General features: G+C 40.0%; 1 protein-coding gene across 1 annotated transcript; it reads right to left on the bottom strand.

Moving 5' to 3' along the window:
• Positions 1 to 296: 296 nt before the first annotated feature.
• Positions 297 to 13,436, bottom strand: rexo1 (REX1, RNA exonuclease 1 homolog). Its single transcript, XM_058638762.1, has 16 exons — positions 13,111 to 13,436; positions 10,206 to 12,073; positions 9,967 to 10,068; positions 8,125 to 8,335; positions 7,866 to 8,014; positions 7,261 to 7,398; positions 7,012 to 7,135; positions 6,430 to 6,555; positions 5,762 to 5,902; positions 5,258 to 5,371; positions 5,043 to 5,116; positions 4,490 to 4,600; positions 4,287 to 4,402; positions 4,054 to 4,192; positions 2,911 to 3,031; positions 297 to 1,459 (listed from the first exon to the last, which is right to left on the bottom strand). Exons 1-16 carry the CDS (start codon positions 13,298 to 13,300, stop codon positions 1,371 to 1,373), a joined length of 3,813 nt encoding a protein of 1,270 aa, XP_058494745.1. The 5' UTR covers positions 13,301 to 13,436; the 3' UTR covers positions 297 to 1,370.
• Positions 13,437 to 16,271: the final 2,835 nt, after the last annotated feature.

Below are 16,271 nucleotides of genomic sequence, written 5' to 3' on the forward strand. Positions count from 1 at the left end.
CGAAGACGTGGTCAAGATGACTGAGCATCACTGCCGTCTGTAACCTTATTGTACTTTGTTTGTTTGTAACTGTGCTGCTGCTCGTCTTGGCCATGACACAATGTGTATTTTCCTGATTAAATAAAGGTTAAATAAAAAAAATGTCTTAAATAAATAACAACTGGTTACAAACCAAGGTACGAAGAAGATCATCTCAGACCCCACCAGTCGTCACTCTGGGTTAGCCCATCATTTAGTGAAGGTTTCATTAGAACGGGCAGAAGCAGGGTGAATATATAAAAAAAAAGAGCAACATCTTATTTTAACTAATTATTTTTTAATAGAAAAAGATTAACAACCAAAAATACAAAAAGAAACTGCATATGTACAGCACTCTGGGGTTCTTTTCCAACATAAAACAGCACGTTAGCTGATATACACTAAATGATAAGTGTAAATTGTAATAACCAGGGGTTAATTCGACAACAGTGAACCTAGTCTTGTCTTCATGAAGTATTAACACTTCATAGCTAGTATCAGCATGACCTATGTTGTTGTTATTTCATGCAGTGAGACAACAGTGGATATTTTTGTCCGAACTATGAAAACAGAGCGATGTGTTCTTTCAGCTCCACCAAACAGGTCATAGCACAGAGTTTACACGTCTGCTCGGGGTGTTCTTAATAATCAAGTATTATAGGATTAATCAGGTTTGAGAGCAAACCAACACAACAAAACCCGCCGTATAAACAAGAGCATCACTGACGATAAACGAGGTGCAAAGTGCATTTTACATAGCAACGCCCGACAGACTAAGACAACAATGCACTTAAGTGTAACTATGAAACGAGTACTGTGTTATTAAGAAGAAGAAGTGAATGCATTTGAACACAGATGAGGTACTCAAACTTTGGCCCGATGCGACGAGAGCATTTCTATAGTGCAATTTAGGCTGAGGACAGAGTCTAACATGAATATCATATCTATCGTCGTCGTCGTTCAGCAGACAATGCCCCGGCATGTTGAGTAGTTCTTCTGTAAGAAAGGTTTCATTTATAAACTGTTTTGAGGCCTTAACTGACGCCACTTAAATAACAGAAATACTGCTAAACTAACGTTGTTTAGAGGTGAAATAACAACAAAACTAAAGAAAACACTGTCAGGTGGGCTCCTATTGCTTTGAAGGCCTTCGCGTTTCTCGTGTCAGATAAAGTCGGCGTTAGCAACTGAGCTCCTCTCAGTCTGTTCAGCTGAAAATGTCCCACTGTGCTGAACCATCTCTGACCTCTGACCTCCACTCTCTGAGAGCGGGCGCAGGTCTCCCGAACTTCTGTCTCCCTGCAACCAACAGGACGTCCAGCTGAGGAAAGTGAAGTGGAGGGGGTCAGGGGTCATCTTTTAACCTTCGCATCCTCTTTGAGCTTCCAAATCATCAGCTCCATGCAGGCAGAGGCATCTTCACTCGAGTCGTGGCCCTCCACTGGAAACACACGGACAAACAATAAAACCAAGTTATTTCTTCTTCTTCTTTTTTCTTTTTAAATGAAAAAGGGCAATTTCAAAAAACAGGGCGATTTCAATTTGAAGAAAATAGATCAATTAACTTTAACCTGCAACTTTACAACATGTACACATTGTAAAGGATGTTGTAAAAGATGACGTCGACAATTTAACATGTTTACAGTCCCAGTGTTAGCCTATTCAATTCACTTACGGTTACGGTCATTAGTTGTGCAAGCATGTTTACTTAATGATGGTGTTTAAAAACCAATGTTTTTACTATTCATTCTGGATTAAATTTTTGTATTAAATTTCATGGAAATCTGTGAAAGAACCATTAAATATGTCCTCATGATACTGTACCTCCAGAGAATAAAACAAACAGACCTCTTGTCTTCTTCATGTCCCACTTAAAGATACGATACGATACACTTTTATTGTCCTCATGGGGACATTTGTCTTGGACTCGATTTGTACAATAACGCCTTCACAGATAAAATAAAAACAACACGTGACAAAATATAACACTCAAAATTAACAGCATATACACTTTATACATATTGCACGCACCCAATACTCATAATAAATAATAAAAATACAAAAATAATGATAATAAAAGCACCATTTTTAAAACAGTTGAGTTTTCTGTAAAGTCTGCAAACACAGCGTGCTACAGGTATGGCTCAGAAACACCAGCTGTTATCAAACCTAAAAGACCTTAATACCCAACTCAAAAACGTCTCCACCAGAGGAGAGGGAAACTGAGGGTCTGCGGCGGAGATGACTTAAAATGAAGACGCCTACTCTGTTACTATCACCTCCTCATTTCTCCTCTCGTCATGTGCTTAGCGAAGACAGCTTTCACTCCACATGAGAGTCGTGTTGGGATAGAGCCAATCCCAGCTGACATAGGGAACACCCTAGACAGGTTGCCAGTCCATCACAGGGCCAACACACACAGACAAACAACCAATCACTCTCACACCCAACGTGTCCGATTGATCTTATTTGCATTTTTTTGGACTGTGGGAGGAAGCCAGACCCCCCAGAGAGAACGCACAGGCAACCTACACACCTTGTTGTTTCAATAACTGTTTAAAATGCTAATTATTGCTGTTTTCAATGTTTTACATGCAGCAGCTTTAAGGTTAGACAAAGATAGAGATAAGAAAGGTTCGTGAAAGTGGCATCTTAAGGAATCTTGAGTTGTGCTGTAAACCGTTTCATCAGTGTGGGTGAGTGACATCTGCTGGTGACGTGGCCAACATGCAGTCATATTCACATTTAGATTTATGAGCCAATTCTGCATTTTGCATTTTTTTATTAAAAAGGTGAAAACCTGTCGAATAATTGTCTCTAACTTGACTGCAACACTAATATTCATTCACTGGCTACTCATAAACACTGGTTGTCCTGTGTAATGTTTCTCACCATTGTCCTGAATGATGCGTTTGAGGTGGTCAGCCATCAGGTTTCTCAAGGCACGTTTGTAGGGCAAGCCAATGCGGTGAGGGAACACGATGGCTGTGTCTATGACTGAACTGTGGATAAGCTGGAAATGAACAGAAAGAGACAGTGGATATTATTGAAAGCATTTCTTTTACTCCACTCCTTAAAGTATTTGTATTCAGTATTTTGATGCTGTATTTTGAACTAGGATTTTTCTGGGAACTCTTGGTTTCCAATAATATATTAATACTGCATGTCAGTGATTCCAAAAGACGGTTAGGGTCATGGGAGATATTTTTATGGTCCCCCAAACAAATTTGCAGATTTTTTCCGACCTTTTAGTTAAGATGTATATGCTTATGTTTTAAATAAAAATAAATAAAATGAAGTTGTAATTAATTTGCTAAACATAGAAATAGTTAGGTTACCAATTCAAAATGACATTGTTAAAATATTTTTGATATTGTGATATGGGTCACAATAGTTTGGCATGAGTATTAAAAAGAAAGTTTGAAAGTTCAACACTGCTATATTTTATGTCCTCAGCTGCAATATTTTACAATAAATATTTTTGAAAAATGAAATGTGTTTCACAAAGACATTAAGCAATTTACATGTTTATCTCATGAGGGGCTTCATTTAAACTGGTTGTAAATAAGACATTTATGGACAGTAAGCACCTCTGGTAAATTAATCTAAACCCATGGTTCTCAAACTGTGGTACCACCAGTGGTATGCAAGCTTCCTCTGGTGGCACGTGGAGGAAAATCAGAAATACTCTTCTACTGAGCTGAGGAATTTTGACATAGAAAATGAAACAAATAACAAAATAATAATAATTAGTGTCCCCTTATCTCACGCTCCATCTTAAACTAATTTCACTATACCAGTGTGTGAAGTATATGTGAGGAAGAGGAGGATGATGAGAGAGCAAATGATCTTATCGGGAATAAATCTGTCTCCTCCGACTTTGCTCGACCTATTTACACCACTGTATTTTAAAGTCTGTGATAACCGTGTTACTTCCAGAGCTCAATATTCTCTCAAGTGGTACTTGGTATAAAAAGTTTGAGAACCACTGAATAAATGCATAGATTTCCTTGATGGTGATGATACTGATGGTACCTTCAGGGCGAGGAGGTCGCTCTCCAGACTGTGTCCAATCAGGATGGAGTCAGCGCTGAACATACTGAGCAACACGGCCTGAACATCTCTCAGAGTGATGGTGGCGTTCTCCAAGTCCTCCTCTGTCACACCTGAAAACCTGTGGATCAAGTATGAAATGAACGCGGCCGTTACAAAAACACAACACAAAGAATTGTTGTGTTTTCAATGCCAGTTGAAAGACATAAACTCACCGCGTGTTATAGTCGACCACTTTCTTTACAGGTTTGACAAAGGTGTCGTAGATGACTTTCATCTTCGAGTCGATGACGGTCACTCTCGTCAGTTCCAGGCCCAGTTTTGTATAACACTGTTACACAGAAGAGGTAAATAACCCCCTCAAAATATAATAAAACTCACTTTGATAAGTAGATTAGACAGATTTGAGATCACTCACCATCTCACAATCCAAAGCAAACACCCCTCCGTTGCCATCTGGAGGTAGAGGTTTACTGAAAGTTGACACATAACCGTCTAATAACTCCTTACGTCCGTCCTGAACATGTTGCTGTGGAAGTATGGAAAACGTCAACTCAGAGACTCATCATCAAAAACAAATAAAGAAGCTTTGACATTGCCTTTGAAACTAATTCTGGGAGTGTTTTATGTTCAACTGGGAGACACAGAAATAAAGGAAACTGATTGACCTCTAGTGGTCAAACTCAAGTCAAGTCAAACTTAAGTTATATATTTCCTGTGTTATAGATTTTTTAAAAAGCAGTACTGATTTAGATTAAATCAAAAATATTAACCAAAGTACAAAAGGTTTGGGAAACTCAAACCTGAATACAAGAATGAGAGTTTTGAGATATGAATTGTTTCTATCATGTATGCACCGTGCTTCTTATGATGACATTTAACACAAAACAATCAAAAACAGATGCAGAAACGGAGTTAATGTTGATGCTGTAAACCTATCCCAGTCATTTTATGCTGCACAACGTTTGTACCTTTGACACTTGGCATCCTGGAGCACCCACAGCGGCAGCACAGCAGTTGTAATTGGTCTCCCAGCCTCCAGCGACTGATGGAGAGGACAGAAGAGATAAAGTCAGGAACTGACGTTGAGGAAGTTGAGGACGGCAATGGATAAAGTTGGGAAATCCACAATTTTATACATGAAATTCACACTAAATAAATGTAAATAATAAAAACTATGACATACCTTTATGTCTGCGTAATCGTCCCCAGTGATGACTGCATTCCTCCTTTCGGACACAGTTGCCATTGACGTTGATTTTGTATTCTGCCCCACATCGACAGCATATCTTGGAAAACGCTGGGAAAAACATTGCAGAGTCAACTACTCTCACATACGCACCAGCCAAACCTCCACTGTAATGTGTCAGCACCAGAGCAAGGTATGGCCACACCCACTGTAATACTGTTGTACGGGAAACACCGCAGTTTGTTTATGCTTCTTTAAACTAATAATAAAGGTCTTGAGTTCAGGATTTATCATCAGTGCCCCAGTAAATCTGTATATAATATACAGTATATATACATATATACATATATATATATATATATATATATATATATATACATATACATATACATATATATATATATATATATATATATATATATATATATATATATATACACACACACAGTAAACCATCTGCTGGACCATACATCTACATCTAGAGCTATGGGAGAAACTTACGGTCTGCAGGGGGTTTTTTCTCTGGAAGGTTGTATATCAGTGCCTTGCCAGGGGCTTCTGGGTTTACTCTTGGATATCCGTGCTCCTGGAGCTGCTCTTCTGTCATCAGATATGACTTCAGCTTCATGTACAGTGTGACTCCTAGACACAGACAGAGTAAAATTAAATGAATAAATCATGCACTTACACATGGACTCATGCTAATCTCAAACTGGACTGGGTTAAGTTTGGCAGTGTTAATAGTAATGTAAGTAGTATATCCAGTGTATATCCCCAAGATATATGTCATACGTCCAATTGAGCAATGCTATTTTTTTTAATTGAACCAAAGTTTTTTTTCCAATGGATTTTCAATAGTCCATCAACTGTTTTGAATTTACTACGACAGAGATGGGACAAATGGTGGTGCAACTGTGCTTGTGCAAAAGATAAGTGCTTGTATTTTCTGTTTGATAAATAATTAAAAGAGTTTCCTCTTAATCAGACAAATGAGAAGTCCTTTTAATTGTACTAACATTTTGGAAGCATGTTTCTGATGTCACAATATGGGGCAGACAGTTTGCAGTAGCAGGAACTGAAAAAGACACTGAAAGCATGATCCTATATGTCATGACATATAGGATCATGCTTTGTTGTTGGCTGAGGAGAAATGAAATGTGTCCCCTCACCACTGAGTTTCTCCTCCTGCTGTTTTCCCATCCTGTTGATAGTGAAGCTGGTTGTAGCAGCCAGACGACCTCCCAGAACTTCCTCGTGAGACTGGGCCTTCCTGTTGGCAAGTAACCCCGGCTCCTCTGTAAACACACGCACACACACGTACACAACTGAAACAAATGTGATAAAATCCAATACATCTTGTAAAATGCCATAATATATTGTATATTCATAAAGAGTTTCCCAATCTTTTATATGGGGACCGGGGACACACATTTGTATGGTGACAAACTATCATGACCCAATGTCCGACTATTTTTACTGCCATTTCTACAACAAATAATATTACTGTGAACAGGTAAACCAGCCATTTTCAAGAGAATTGTTAGAAAAATGACTCCTCATTGAAATAAAAGGCTGACCATTTCTGTGTTTTTGTTATTGTTTTTGTACCACATTTTTATCACTGGCTGTCACTATGACTTCAAGGGGAAATCATATTTTGGTGAAGAACAAAAACAAACCATGCAAATAATGACCGACAATTCTGTATAATGTACTGTTTGTGCACAGGGAATGAGTGGGGAGAGACATACTGGTGGCAGGTGAGGGACCGGAGCTGCTCTTGCTGCGTAGCTTCTTCAGAGTGTTGACAGCTACATTGAGGTAGATGCTTTTACTGCTACTTCGGTCATATACCAGCTTCTCCTCTTCAAGGGCCTGCAAAAAGGATAAACACTTCTTTCACTGTCTAAGAAATGGCTTACTCTACTGGAAAATAAACAAGAGTCCTGAACACACACTATCACTCTTTCAAAACAGATCACAGTGGGTGTTATTTTTACCATCTCAAAGGCAATATCTTCCGATGGGCAGAATTTCGCACATTCATCGATGAAAGTGTTGAGGTAGCGCTGGCGGACGTTGGTAGGAACTTTGGCCCCAAACTCACAGGGGATGATGGGTCGTTTCATTGAAGTACTCTAAAACAAGTCAAATTACAGAGAGAACACTGGCAGTAAATCATACTCACAATACAGATTAGAGCAGTGGTTCTCAAACTTTTGGAGGAAGAAATTTCCCAGGGCCTCCCCGGCTGACGTTGGCTTGTTGTTAGTATCCGAAATATTGCACATTTCTCTTTTTGCCCCTGTCAGAAACTTCTCTATTATCCAAACCTTGTCACCAGTGTAGATTTAGTTGTGGTACGTCAGTTCCACCTGCTAAACCTTAGTTAGGACTTAAAAAAAAAACAGAACTTGCACCCCTCCTGGAAAGTCTCCACGCTCCCCCAGGGGGGCCCACCCCACAGTTTGAAAAGGGCTGGATTAGAGCAACATTTACCCACAAAACACTGTAAAATGTGTAGCCTGAAAGTTTAAAGAAAAAAGATGAAAGAGACACAACTTGAACCAAATGACAAAAACAAGCTACAGAAACCTCGAGATACCTTCATGGTGGGTGTGTGTGCCACCCTCTTTGCCATTACGGTGGACGTGGTCTTAGACAAAATACCAGCAGTCGTTTGAGCCTTGACAGTCTGATGAGATTGGCTGGGCGATAGCACTCGACTCACAGCTGATTTAGCATCTGCTGAACCTAGTTAGACAAATGTACACAGATGTGTCTTTAAAATCTGAAACCAGAGTGTGAACCCCCCCCCCCCCATGCTGAATGGTGCAACACCAGAGTAGTGGAGGTGCTCATACTTGATTTGGATGATGTTATCTGTGGGCTGGGACGGTGTGCTATTCTCTTCCTCTCTCCAGAGAAGCTGGGGTTGGTACTCCGTGAGGCAGTTTTGACTGAAGCAGAAAGCTGGGCAGCTTGCTGCTGCGACAGCTGCATTCGCTGGTAACAGACCTCCTGGGCGGTGGGTCTCTTGTACGTACGCACCGCAGTCTTAGAAGGTGCGTCGGCCTGAAAAACAGGAACAAGTCTTATTACCAAGTTCTAAATAGGACTCTTATTACAGGGCAAGGAATAGATCAAATCATTAATCTTAATAATAGCGGATTAACTGCAACTGATGGTTCAGTGACAACACCCACATGTCTCATACCTTTCTCTGATAATTGTATATGTGGAAATCTCAAATTGAAGGACCGAATGCACCGATGGGAGGGCATGTGCTGATTCGCTCACATCTGGACAAGTGATTGTCTTTGGGATCCAGAGATCTTTGGAATTTGCATTTCCCAGGCATCATGTAATTTGCTCTCTCTTGCTCAACGTGGGGAAAGACAGTGTCCACAACATCGCTAGTAATTACGGCTCAAGCATCAAGCAATGCAGGGCACATGAAACAGTGAGTGGTGTTGTAACAAACGGCGGGAGACATTTATCTCAATGTCAACTGAACTTCTTTCTGGGATTTCAAAACTTTCAAGAATTTCAAGGACTTGTGGGAACACTGTGTTTGGTTTCATATCATCATCTACAATCACACAGTAATTCATTCTGCCGCAACAACAACCCCATACACACAAGCAGCACAACAAACAGCAACCACAAAAACACAACAAGAGCAGAGGTCGACCAGTATGTAAAAATGATGCTGCTTTCTCAGAAATCTGATCTCAGTTTCATGCAGTCAGTGTAGCATGATATGAAGAGAGAGTGGGCACTGAACTTTGTATTGTTTTTCCATTAAATAATTTAGATGGAATTATCGTTGAAAGCGCAATTAAAGTGCCTAAGACATCATGTTGAATATTGTCCCACATGTCTCTCAGTTAATAACCATATAAATGCTGAATTTGTCATCTATATTCAGTGTTTTTGATCAGTTTACATTGAGTATACCACATACACACAAAGCATTGTTTAATTAAATGATAATAGCTTAAATTCATGTGAACAAGAAATTAAAACAGGCATTTTTATTAAATCTTCTGATGATGCATTGTTCACTGAAGAGACCTCAGCGGACTGGTTAGCTCACTCTCCTTTTGACAGCTGGTTTACAGTCAAATCAGACCCACTGGAAAGCCCCACTTATTCTCATATCACACTTCCTTGTGTGATGTAATCGCACCAGCAGAAGCACACACTGCCTTTGGCCAACATAAATGTCATTATATCGCCTTGTGACCCACTACAGAACAATAGCATATGAAGTTCTACTGAAATTAGTCAGGCCTTTGGTGTCACAGGTGACGACCTTGAGTTCACAACAGTGTCATACTGAGTGAAATGTCTTCCAAAAATCTGGAAATGTTCTGGTGCACTGACGACGACACAATGTAGTAGTAATTTAGTTTGCCAACTATGTGTCTAAAGCCTGGAAGAACATCAGAACAGTTTTTATGTTCAATATTATCAGTAATGTATGTCATTCTCTGGCCTACTGGTCTGTATTTCTGAATATAAGTGTCTTGTAAGCCAGTTTGGGCTGAACTTGTTTTCTATGCATGACATTGAAATAAAAAATAAAGATAATAAAGATTGTTGTATCCTGATGTTATGGTTTATAAAACAGACAGATATAATGTGTTCATTACTGCCTTGTTACATCCTTGTGTGATGGATGAAGAAGTTGTATAACTTACATTTCCTTTGGCAACAAAATGAGAGACTCTCTTCTTTTGACCAGGGAAGAGAGTGGTTAAAGTGCTCTCTGTGCTTCCCTCCTCCACTGAATCCCTGGAGGGCTGAGAGGAAAAACACACAATGTTTTTTCAAATCTAATTCCACTGCCTGGCAAGAGCAAAATGTCCAAATAAAACCAGTATGTGGAAAATGAAGAAGACACAACATGAGTATGGAAAGAAGAACAAAACAGCCATACCAGTTTAGTTTGCCGTCCCTTGTCTTCCTTCTTCACATCCTTGGATTCGTTGAAGATACGCAAACACTCCTCCATGGGATCCGAGTCAAAGTCCAGCTCGTCCTGGAAGCTGGATAAGTCGATTCCAACATGATCGATCTCGTCCTTACCTGCACTGCTGCCCTCCATGCCGTAGTCATCCTCATAATCAGAGGAAGACGGAGTCAGCTCAGAAGCTTTCCTCTTGTTAAGGGATCCCCTCTTTAAGGCATCGGCTGATTTTCTCACCAAAACCTCCTCTGAATCATCATCACTGTCATCAACCTCTATTGGTTCAGCTTGCTCTGGACTCTCATCTCCAAACAGATCAGCGTGGCTCAGACTCACATTCTGTCGTTTCTTAAATCTTTTCTCATTTGATGAGCCGATGTTTTGCTTCATCTTATTGCTGTTTGCAGAACTCCCTTTACTGGAACTGCTACTGCTCCCACTATGAGAACTGCTTTTAATGACTCTCTTCACATCCTTTTCTCTTTTACTACCATCAAGTTTACCATTTTTATGTAAGTGGTCCTTATTCTTGCTGTGTTCCTTTCCCTTGTCTAATAATCTGTCTTTCTTGCTTTCCCTCGCACCATTATCTGAGTCTTTATCTCTTTTGATTGAGTCCGTTTTGACCTTTTCCACAGCTTTGATCTTCCCATCACTTCTCTTTTCATCTCTGCCTTCCTTCTGAATTTTGTCCCTTGTCTTTTCCTTTACTATGATTTTTCTGTCATCTCTCTTCCCAAGACTCTTATTCTCCTTTTTTGCAGACACCTGGTTTGAGCTCTTGATTGAACTTTTGTCCTTACTACTGCTGCTACTACTCTTAGTACTAAACTGTCTGTTTACATCTTTTTCAAGTTTATGGATCTTATCAGATTTAACACTTTTCTCATGACCTGTTCGACTAGCCGCCTTCATTTTCTCTGGACTGCTCTTTTGCTTCATATGAATGTCTGAGTCTTTTACTAAGTCCTGTTTATTCTTCTGTGTCAGAGCATTTAATACACTTTCAGTTCTCTCCTTTCTCTCCTTCCCAAAAGTGACACCAGCTAATCCAGAGTTGTTTTTTCTCTGCTGGAGGTTGCTAAGAGTGGTGGGTCGATACTCTGTTCCAGAGCTCTCCCCATCAGAGTCAGAGAAAGTGTATTTTCTCATGTCTACAGTCAGCTGCTGTGGTTTTTTTACAGCTACAACATACTCCTCGTCTGACAAATCACACGCAAGCAGTTTCTGTTTCTTGCTCCCATCTGTCCTAACAGCATGGGCCACCTTAACCCTCTTGCCTTTTACTGTGATTCCTGCTGTGTAGTTTGAGAGTGGATCATACTCCATGTCTGTAGATGGCCTTGAATTATCCACAGTGTATTTACACTTGGAGGATAATGCGCTGTTTGAACTATTTGTGGTGGGAGGGGAAGAGGGTGGTTGGTGAGCATGTGTCCGAGTAGGAGGCTTTTTCACTGAAGTAGGAACATATTCCATGGAGTTACTGTTTTTCCCCTGGTTATCTGAATCCAAGGTGTACTTGCTGCAGCCAGGGGTGGGATTATAACCTCCTGATGTGATCTGATAACTGCCAGGATCATAGGCCATGTGTGAAGTTGCCCTTTTCTTTTTAGCAGCACCACCCGAAGACAAACTGATATTCGGTCTGGGACTGTACGGTTCATCCCCAATTCGAGAGAGCTTCCTCTTCTCCCTCTCCACCTCACTGCGGACCTCCTCGATGGCCTTGTTGACCATCTCCAGAGCTCCGTCGAGGTCGTCTGAGGCATCCGGCTTCCCATTCTGCTGCTCCTGAGGCCTCACTACTTCTGGGTTGAATGGATCATAACCTTGTTCTGCCGAGAGAGAGACAAGGAAAACAGTGTTAATAACAAATAAGGACAGGCAAGTAACACAACAAACGAGATGCAGCTGAATTAGTTTATTCTTATGTTTTCTCTCATAGTGAAATTACGTGAATACTATGATTTACAACCCGTCGTTAAATGTGATTAAACCTTTGGACAAAGCAGCTTAAAAATGTGATATAAAACCAAACTCTAATATTCAGCAAGTAACATTTGAACCAAGTTTTAATAGAGCATTTCAAAAGTTGCAACAACCCTGCAACTAATCCATGTTCCAGAGTAAACATTTCAGGGGATGTAGGTTATGTTCCGAGATAGAAATTAATAGATTTAAGTGGCAATCTGGAATGAATTTCCTTGCAATATAGGAGAGTGTTGGTGGTCTTGGCAGAGGTGCGCTCTCTCTTGATGGGATATGTACCACTTGTGAATGATGGTTAGACGTTTTTTAAGCCAGAAAAAAATCCATGAATACTTTTTTTTGAGGGAAAAGGGTTGAGATATAAGGGAATATACCCAAGATGACTGCTGTACTAACATACACTTCAAACACATAGTAATTTGCTATTAGTTTGCTACTCCAATGATAATGCAGAGACTCTTGTTTGCTATATTCCTCCAGTAGAACTTATATTAGATGTCAGTTTATTAGGTACACATAGCAAGAAGTGAAGTTCAGATAAGAATTCTGGTTTTACCTATGTGTCAGGAATGTTTTCATTCTCCATTTAGTACAGCACTTCATTACGTTTGAGCGCATTCTTTACTTAGCTACTTAGCATGCACCCTTAATATCATAGCTTTAGTTTGTCCTGTTCTTCACTTTAATGAGATACACATCTAATAAGGTGATGCAAATGTGGCACAGTGTCCGACGACGACACAAAACCGCTTTACACCTTTGTCTCATGGATATTTCCATCAGTGGTGTCTGTTTCACACACAGACACGGTCTTGACTGAGACGTTGAAGGATTTACGTGTACATTGCGGGTTTTATGTAATAATAACAACAAAGCTAAGCACCTCTGTGTGTGGAGTGGAGGTCTCTCTGCTTTTTAACGTCTGTCGTTGCTCCGTAGGACGTTCGTCTTTGCTGGCTGTGCCTGAAGTGACAGTAGGGTCTGTTACACCCATTCCTGCCGTCTTTGCCCTCGGTGCACTCCGTGTAAAACGGACATTCGATCCCTCGAAAGAAGCCGGTGGACCGTAACATGATGTCGGGGTGATTCTCTCATGCCCGCACGAATCACTCGGTCGTTTGTCCGCGTTGTTTCCCTTCGAACTGCAAGAGCGACGGAACAATAATAACAACGTCCCTACGGTGCCATGTTGGATTGGAAAGCGATCGCGAGAAATCGCGCGTGAAATCTCGTGTGAAGTTGCAAGTGCCTCCTTCCCTCTGACGTCACATAGGACGTAAAACGTGATCACTTAATGTACGTCACATAAACCTAGCGAAATCAGACTAAACGGGTTAAGTTACCTTTTCCCCAAATTATGTTTATCAAATTTATGTCTTAACTTTTTATTCATTAATGAATAATGCGGAAGTAGTTGGACATACTTCTGTAAACTTTGACTTGATTGTTATTGCATTAGTATTCAGAAAAACTTATCAGAGCTTAATTGTGATGTAAAAGCCCAGGGTTGGACAACAGTGAGTGAGACAAGTATTTCAACATGTTTATTTTACAGGACAGGATGTGGTTTCCTTGGCAGGTGGAGGTTAAAATGAAACTGAACGATGGCCCCAAACAATCACATGTCAACATTTTATTCATTAATTCATCTTCTACCATTTCATCCCCCACATGAAGGTCACATAGTGAAAGGCGCGGTACGCCCTGGACATGTCGCCATCACAGAGCCACATGGAGACAAACAACCATCCACACGCCAATTTGCCTAAACCTCAAATCTGCATGTTTGGACAGTGGGACTCAACCACATGGAGAACATGTTAATGCCATGCAGGAAGGCCCTTGTTCTTAGCGGGGTTGTGAACCCAGGTCTTCTTGCTGCAAAGGCAAGTCACCAAAATTGGACATAAGGTAACATGGGAGTCATCTTTTTTTTTTTTTAAAAACTGGTTGACATCACCGGATTCTTCCCTCATGGCAGACATGTACAGGTCACAGCAGGAAAACAGCAAATGTAACTAAATTCCCTTCAGCTTTGTCAGTGCACCCTTTACACTTCCACCATTGACACGTTTTAGTTAAAAAAAAAAAAAAAAAGACAGATGATACCGATAACGTTCACAATGGCGCTGTTCACTTCATGCAAGTCAGGACAGCGAACCAACATGCACCCTGAAACCGAGAAGCTAAATGAAACTCCTGCTCCTACTCAAAATGGCTGCTGTGCCAACAACTTATTTCAGGATATATGCTGACTCACTGTCCCAAATCTGATCTCACAAACACCTGTGCTTTTCCTGCTAAAGCTGCTGAAGAAACCTATAGGCACCAAAATAAATCTAATTTTCCTAAACATCCACTAAGGCTAAACTGTATTCAAGACATGTTTTCAACACATGCTAAACTCAGCGTTACACTTTACAGGCTCTAGAAAATAGCTAGTTTTAATCTTTATACATTTGTTTTCTCCAGACAAAGAGCTTGTAAACTTAGTTAAAGAACCTTTACTAAAGTACACATTCTGACTACGTACATCACAGGCACTGAATGTAATCAATTACCGTCATTATTCTGACTACACTAAAGAAGACACTTTACAAATGCTCCCTGAAGTGCTTCATGATACCTACCTGTAGTTGGCCTCTTAACCTTCTCTATTGCTCTGCTCTGGCTTTTTGTGCAACACACACACATACCTGATGCAATCAGTCCATCATCATCATCATCATCATTATCATCATTGACTTCAGCTGTGGTGGGCAGAGAACCACTGACAAAGCTAAGAGTTGATGTTCACATGTTCCTTGAACCTCCACATTTATTTTGACATGGACTCTACTGTGCTGACAGTTCAATTAATGTTGCCTATAGATGTTCTGTTGCATATCCAGTAAAATTATTTTTCTAAGTACTGACAAATGTGATTAAGTTATTTACTGACATGAAGGAAAGTCATAGACAACCTTTAATAAATAAATATAGCCTAATTTGCTAAATACAGATCAGCAGAAATTGAGATTTATTTAGATTCAGTTGACAGACAGGAATCATTTTCAACAGTGTTAAGATGTACAGAAATATAATCCACTTGAGAACTAACAAGTCTCATGACTTTACATCTCATGATCTGGCTGTGGCTCAAACAAGGTCAGTCTGTCCCCATCTCACATTACATTTGATATCATCACATTCAAATTAAAACATTTTCTTAATTTGTTCAGCAAGGGCATAATCTCATGTACCCTACTTGTATTAAGTCATTTATCATAACAACTAACAAGAGAGGATACACTTGTTTTTTCAACAAGATTAAACATGCAGCTGTGAAAACTCTCCACCAGAGGGAAACAAACGCCTGTGAAATTGATCAGTGATCTGAGGTCGTACTGAAAACACACTGTTGTTGCATCATTTAATGTCCACCTTCCATGACTTTTGAAATTGTAGGGGAATGAAAGAGGAATTACAAAGACGAAATATAGTAATGGGTAATAAATGATATCTCACTATATTTTGTACAAAGTGTCAGAATATAGTTAAAATATACAGTGTAGACTACAGATAAAATCAATTAATTTTTTATTCATCTCATATATGACTAAAAATAACATCATGCACAATAAAAATAACAGATTGCTTTAACCTTTGGAGTTTTAATATCAGTAAAAAAAATTCCTACAGGTGTAATTTCAGCTTGCTCAGCTAGTTTAAACCAGAGGAAACAAATCCTAAACGGTTTGTTAATTCAGCAGAAGTCTTTTTCTATCACCAGTGAGACCATGAATCGACACACAGGAGCTGCAGCTCTTGCAGCAGGTTGCATCAGTCGCAACAGGCCCATCTTGATGTCTGCAGTGCCTCCCACAGTCACAGTCATAGTCATGAGGTGAAGCTACTGTCACATTTCAGGGAGTGTGAGGAGACAACTGAGCTCATATTTACCAAGGACATGTGTGACAAAGTCAGTTCAGATATGTGGGAGGGTGTTGCTGATAGAGGGATTTACAGCAGTGACTCAGATGAAATGGCCTCAGCCTTGGCAAA

Source organism: Solea solea, chromosome 9 (genome assembly GCF_958295425.1).
Source record: "Solea solea chromosome 9, fSolSol10.1, whole genome shotgun sequence".
Lineage (NCBI taxonomy): Eukaryota > Metazoa > Chordata > Actinopteri > Pleuronectiformes > Soleidae > Solea > Solea solea.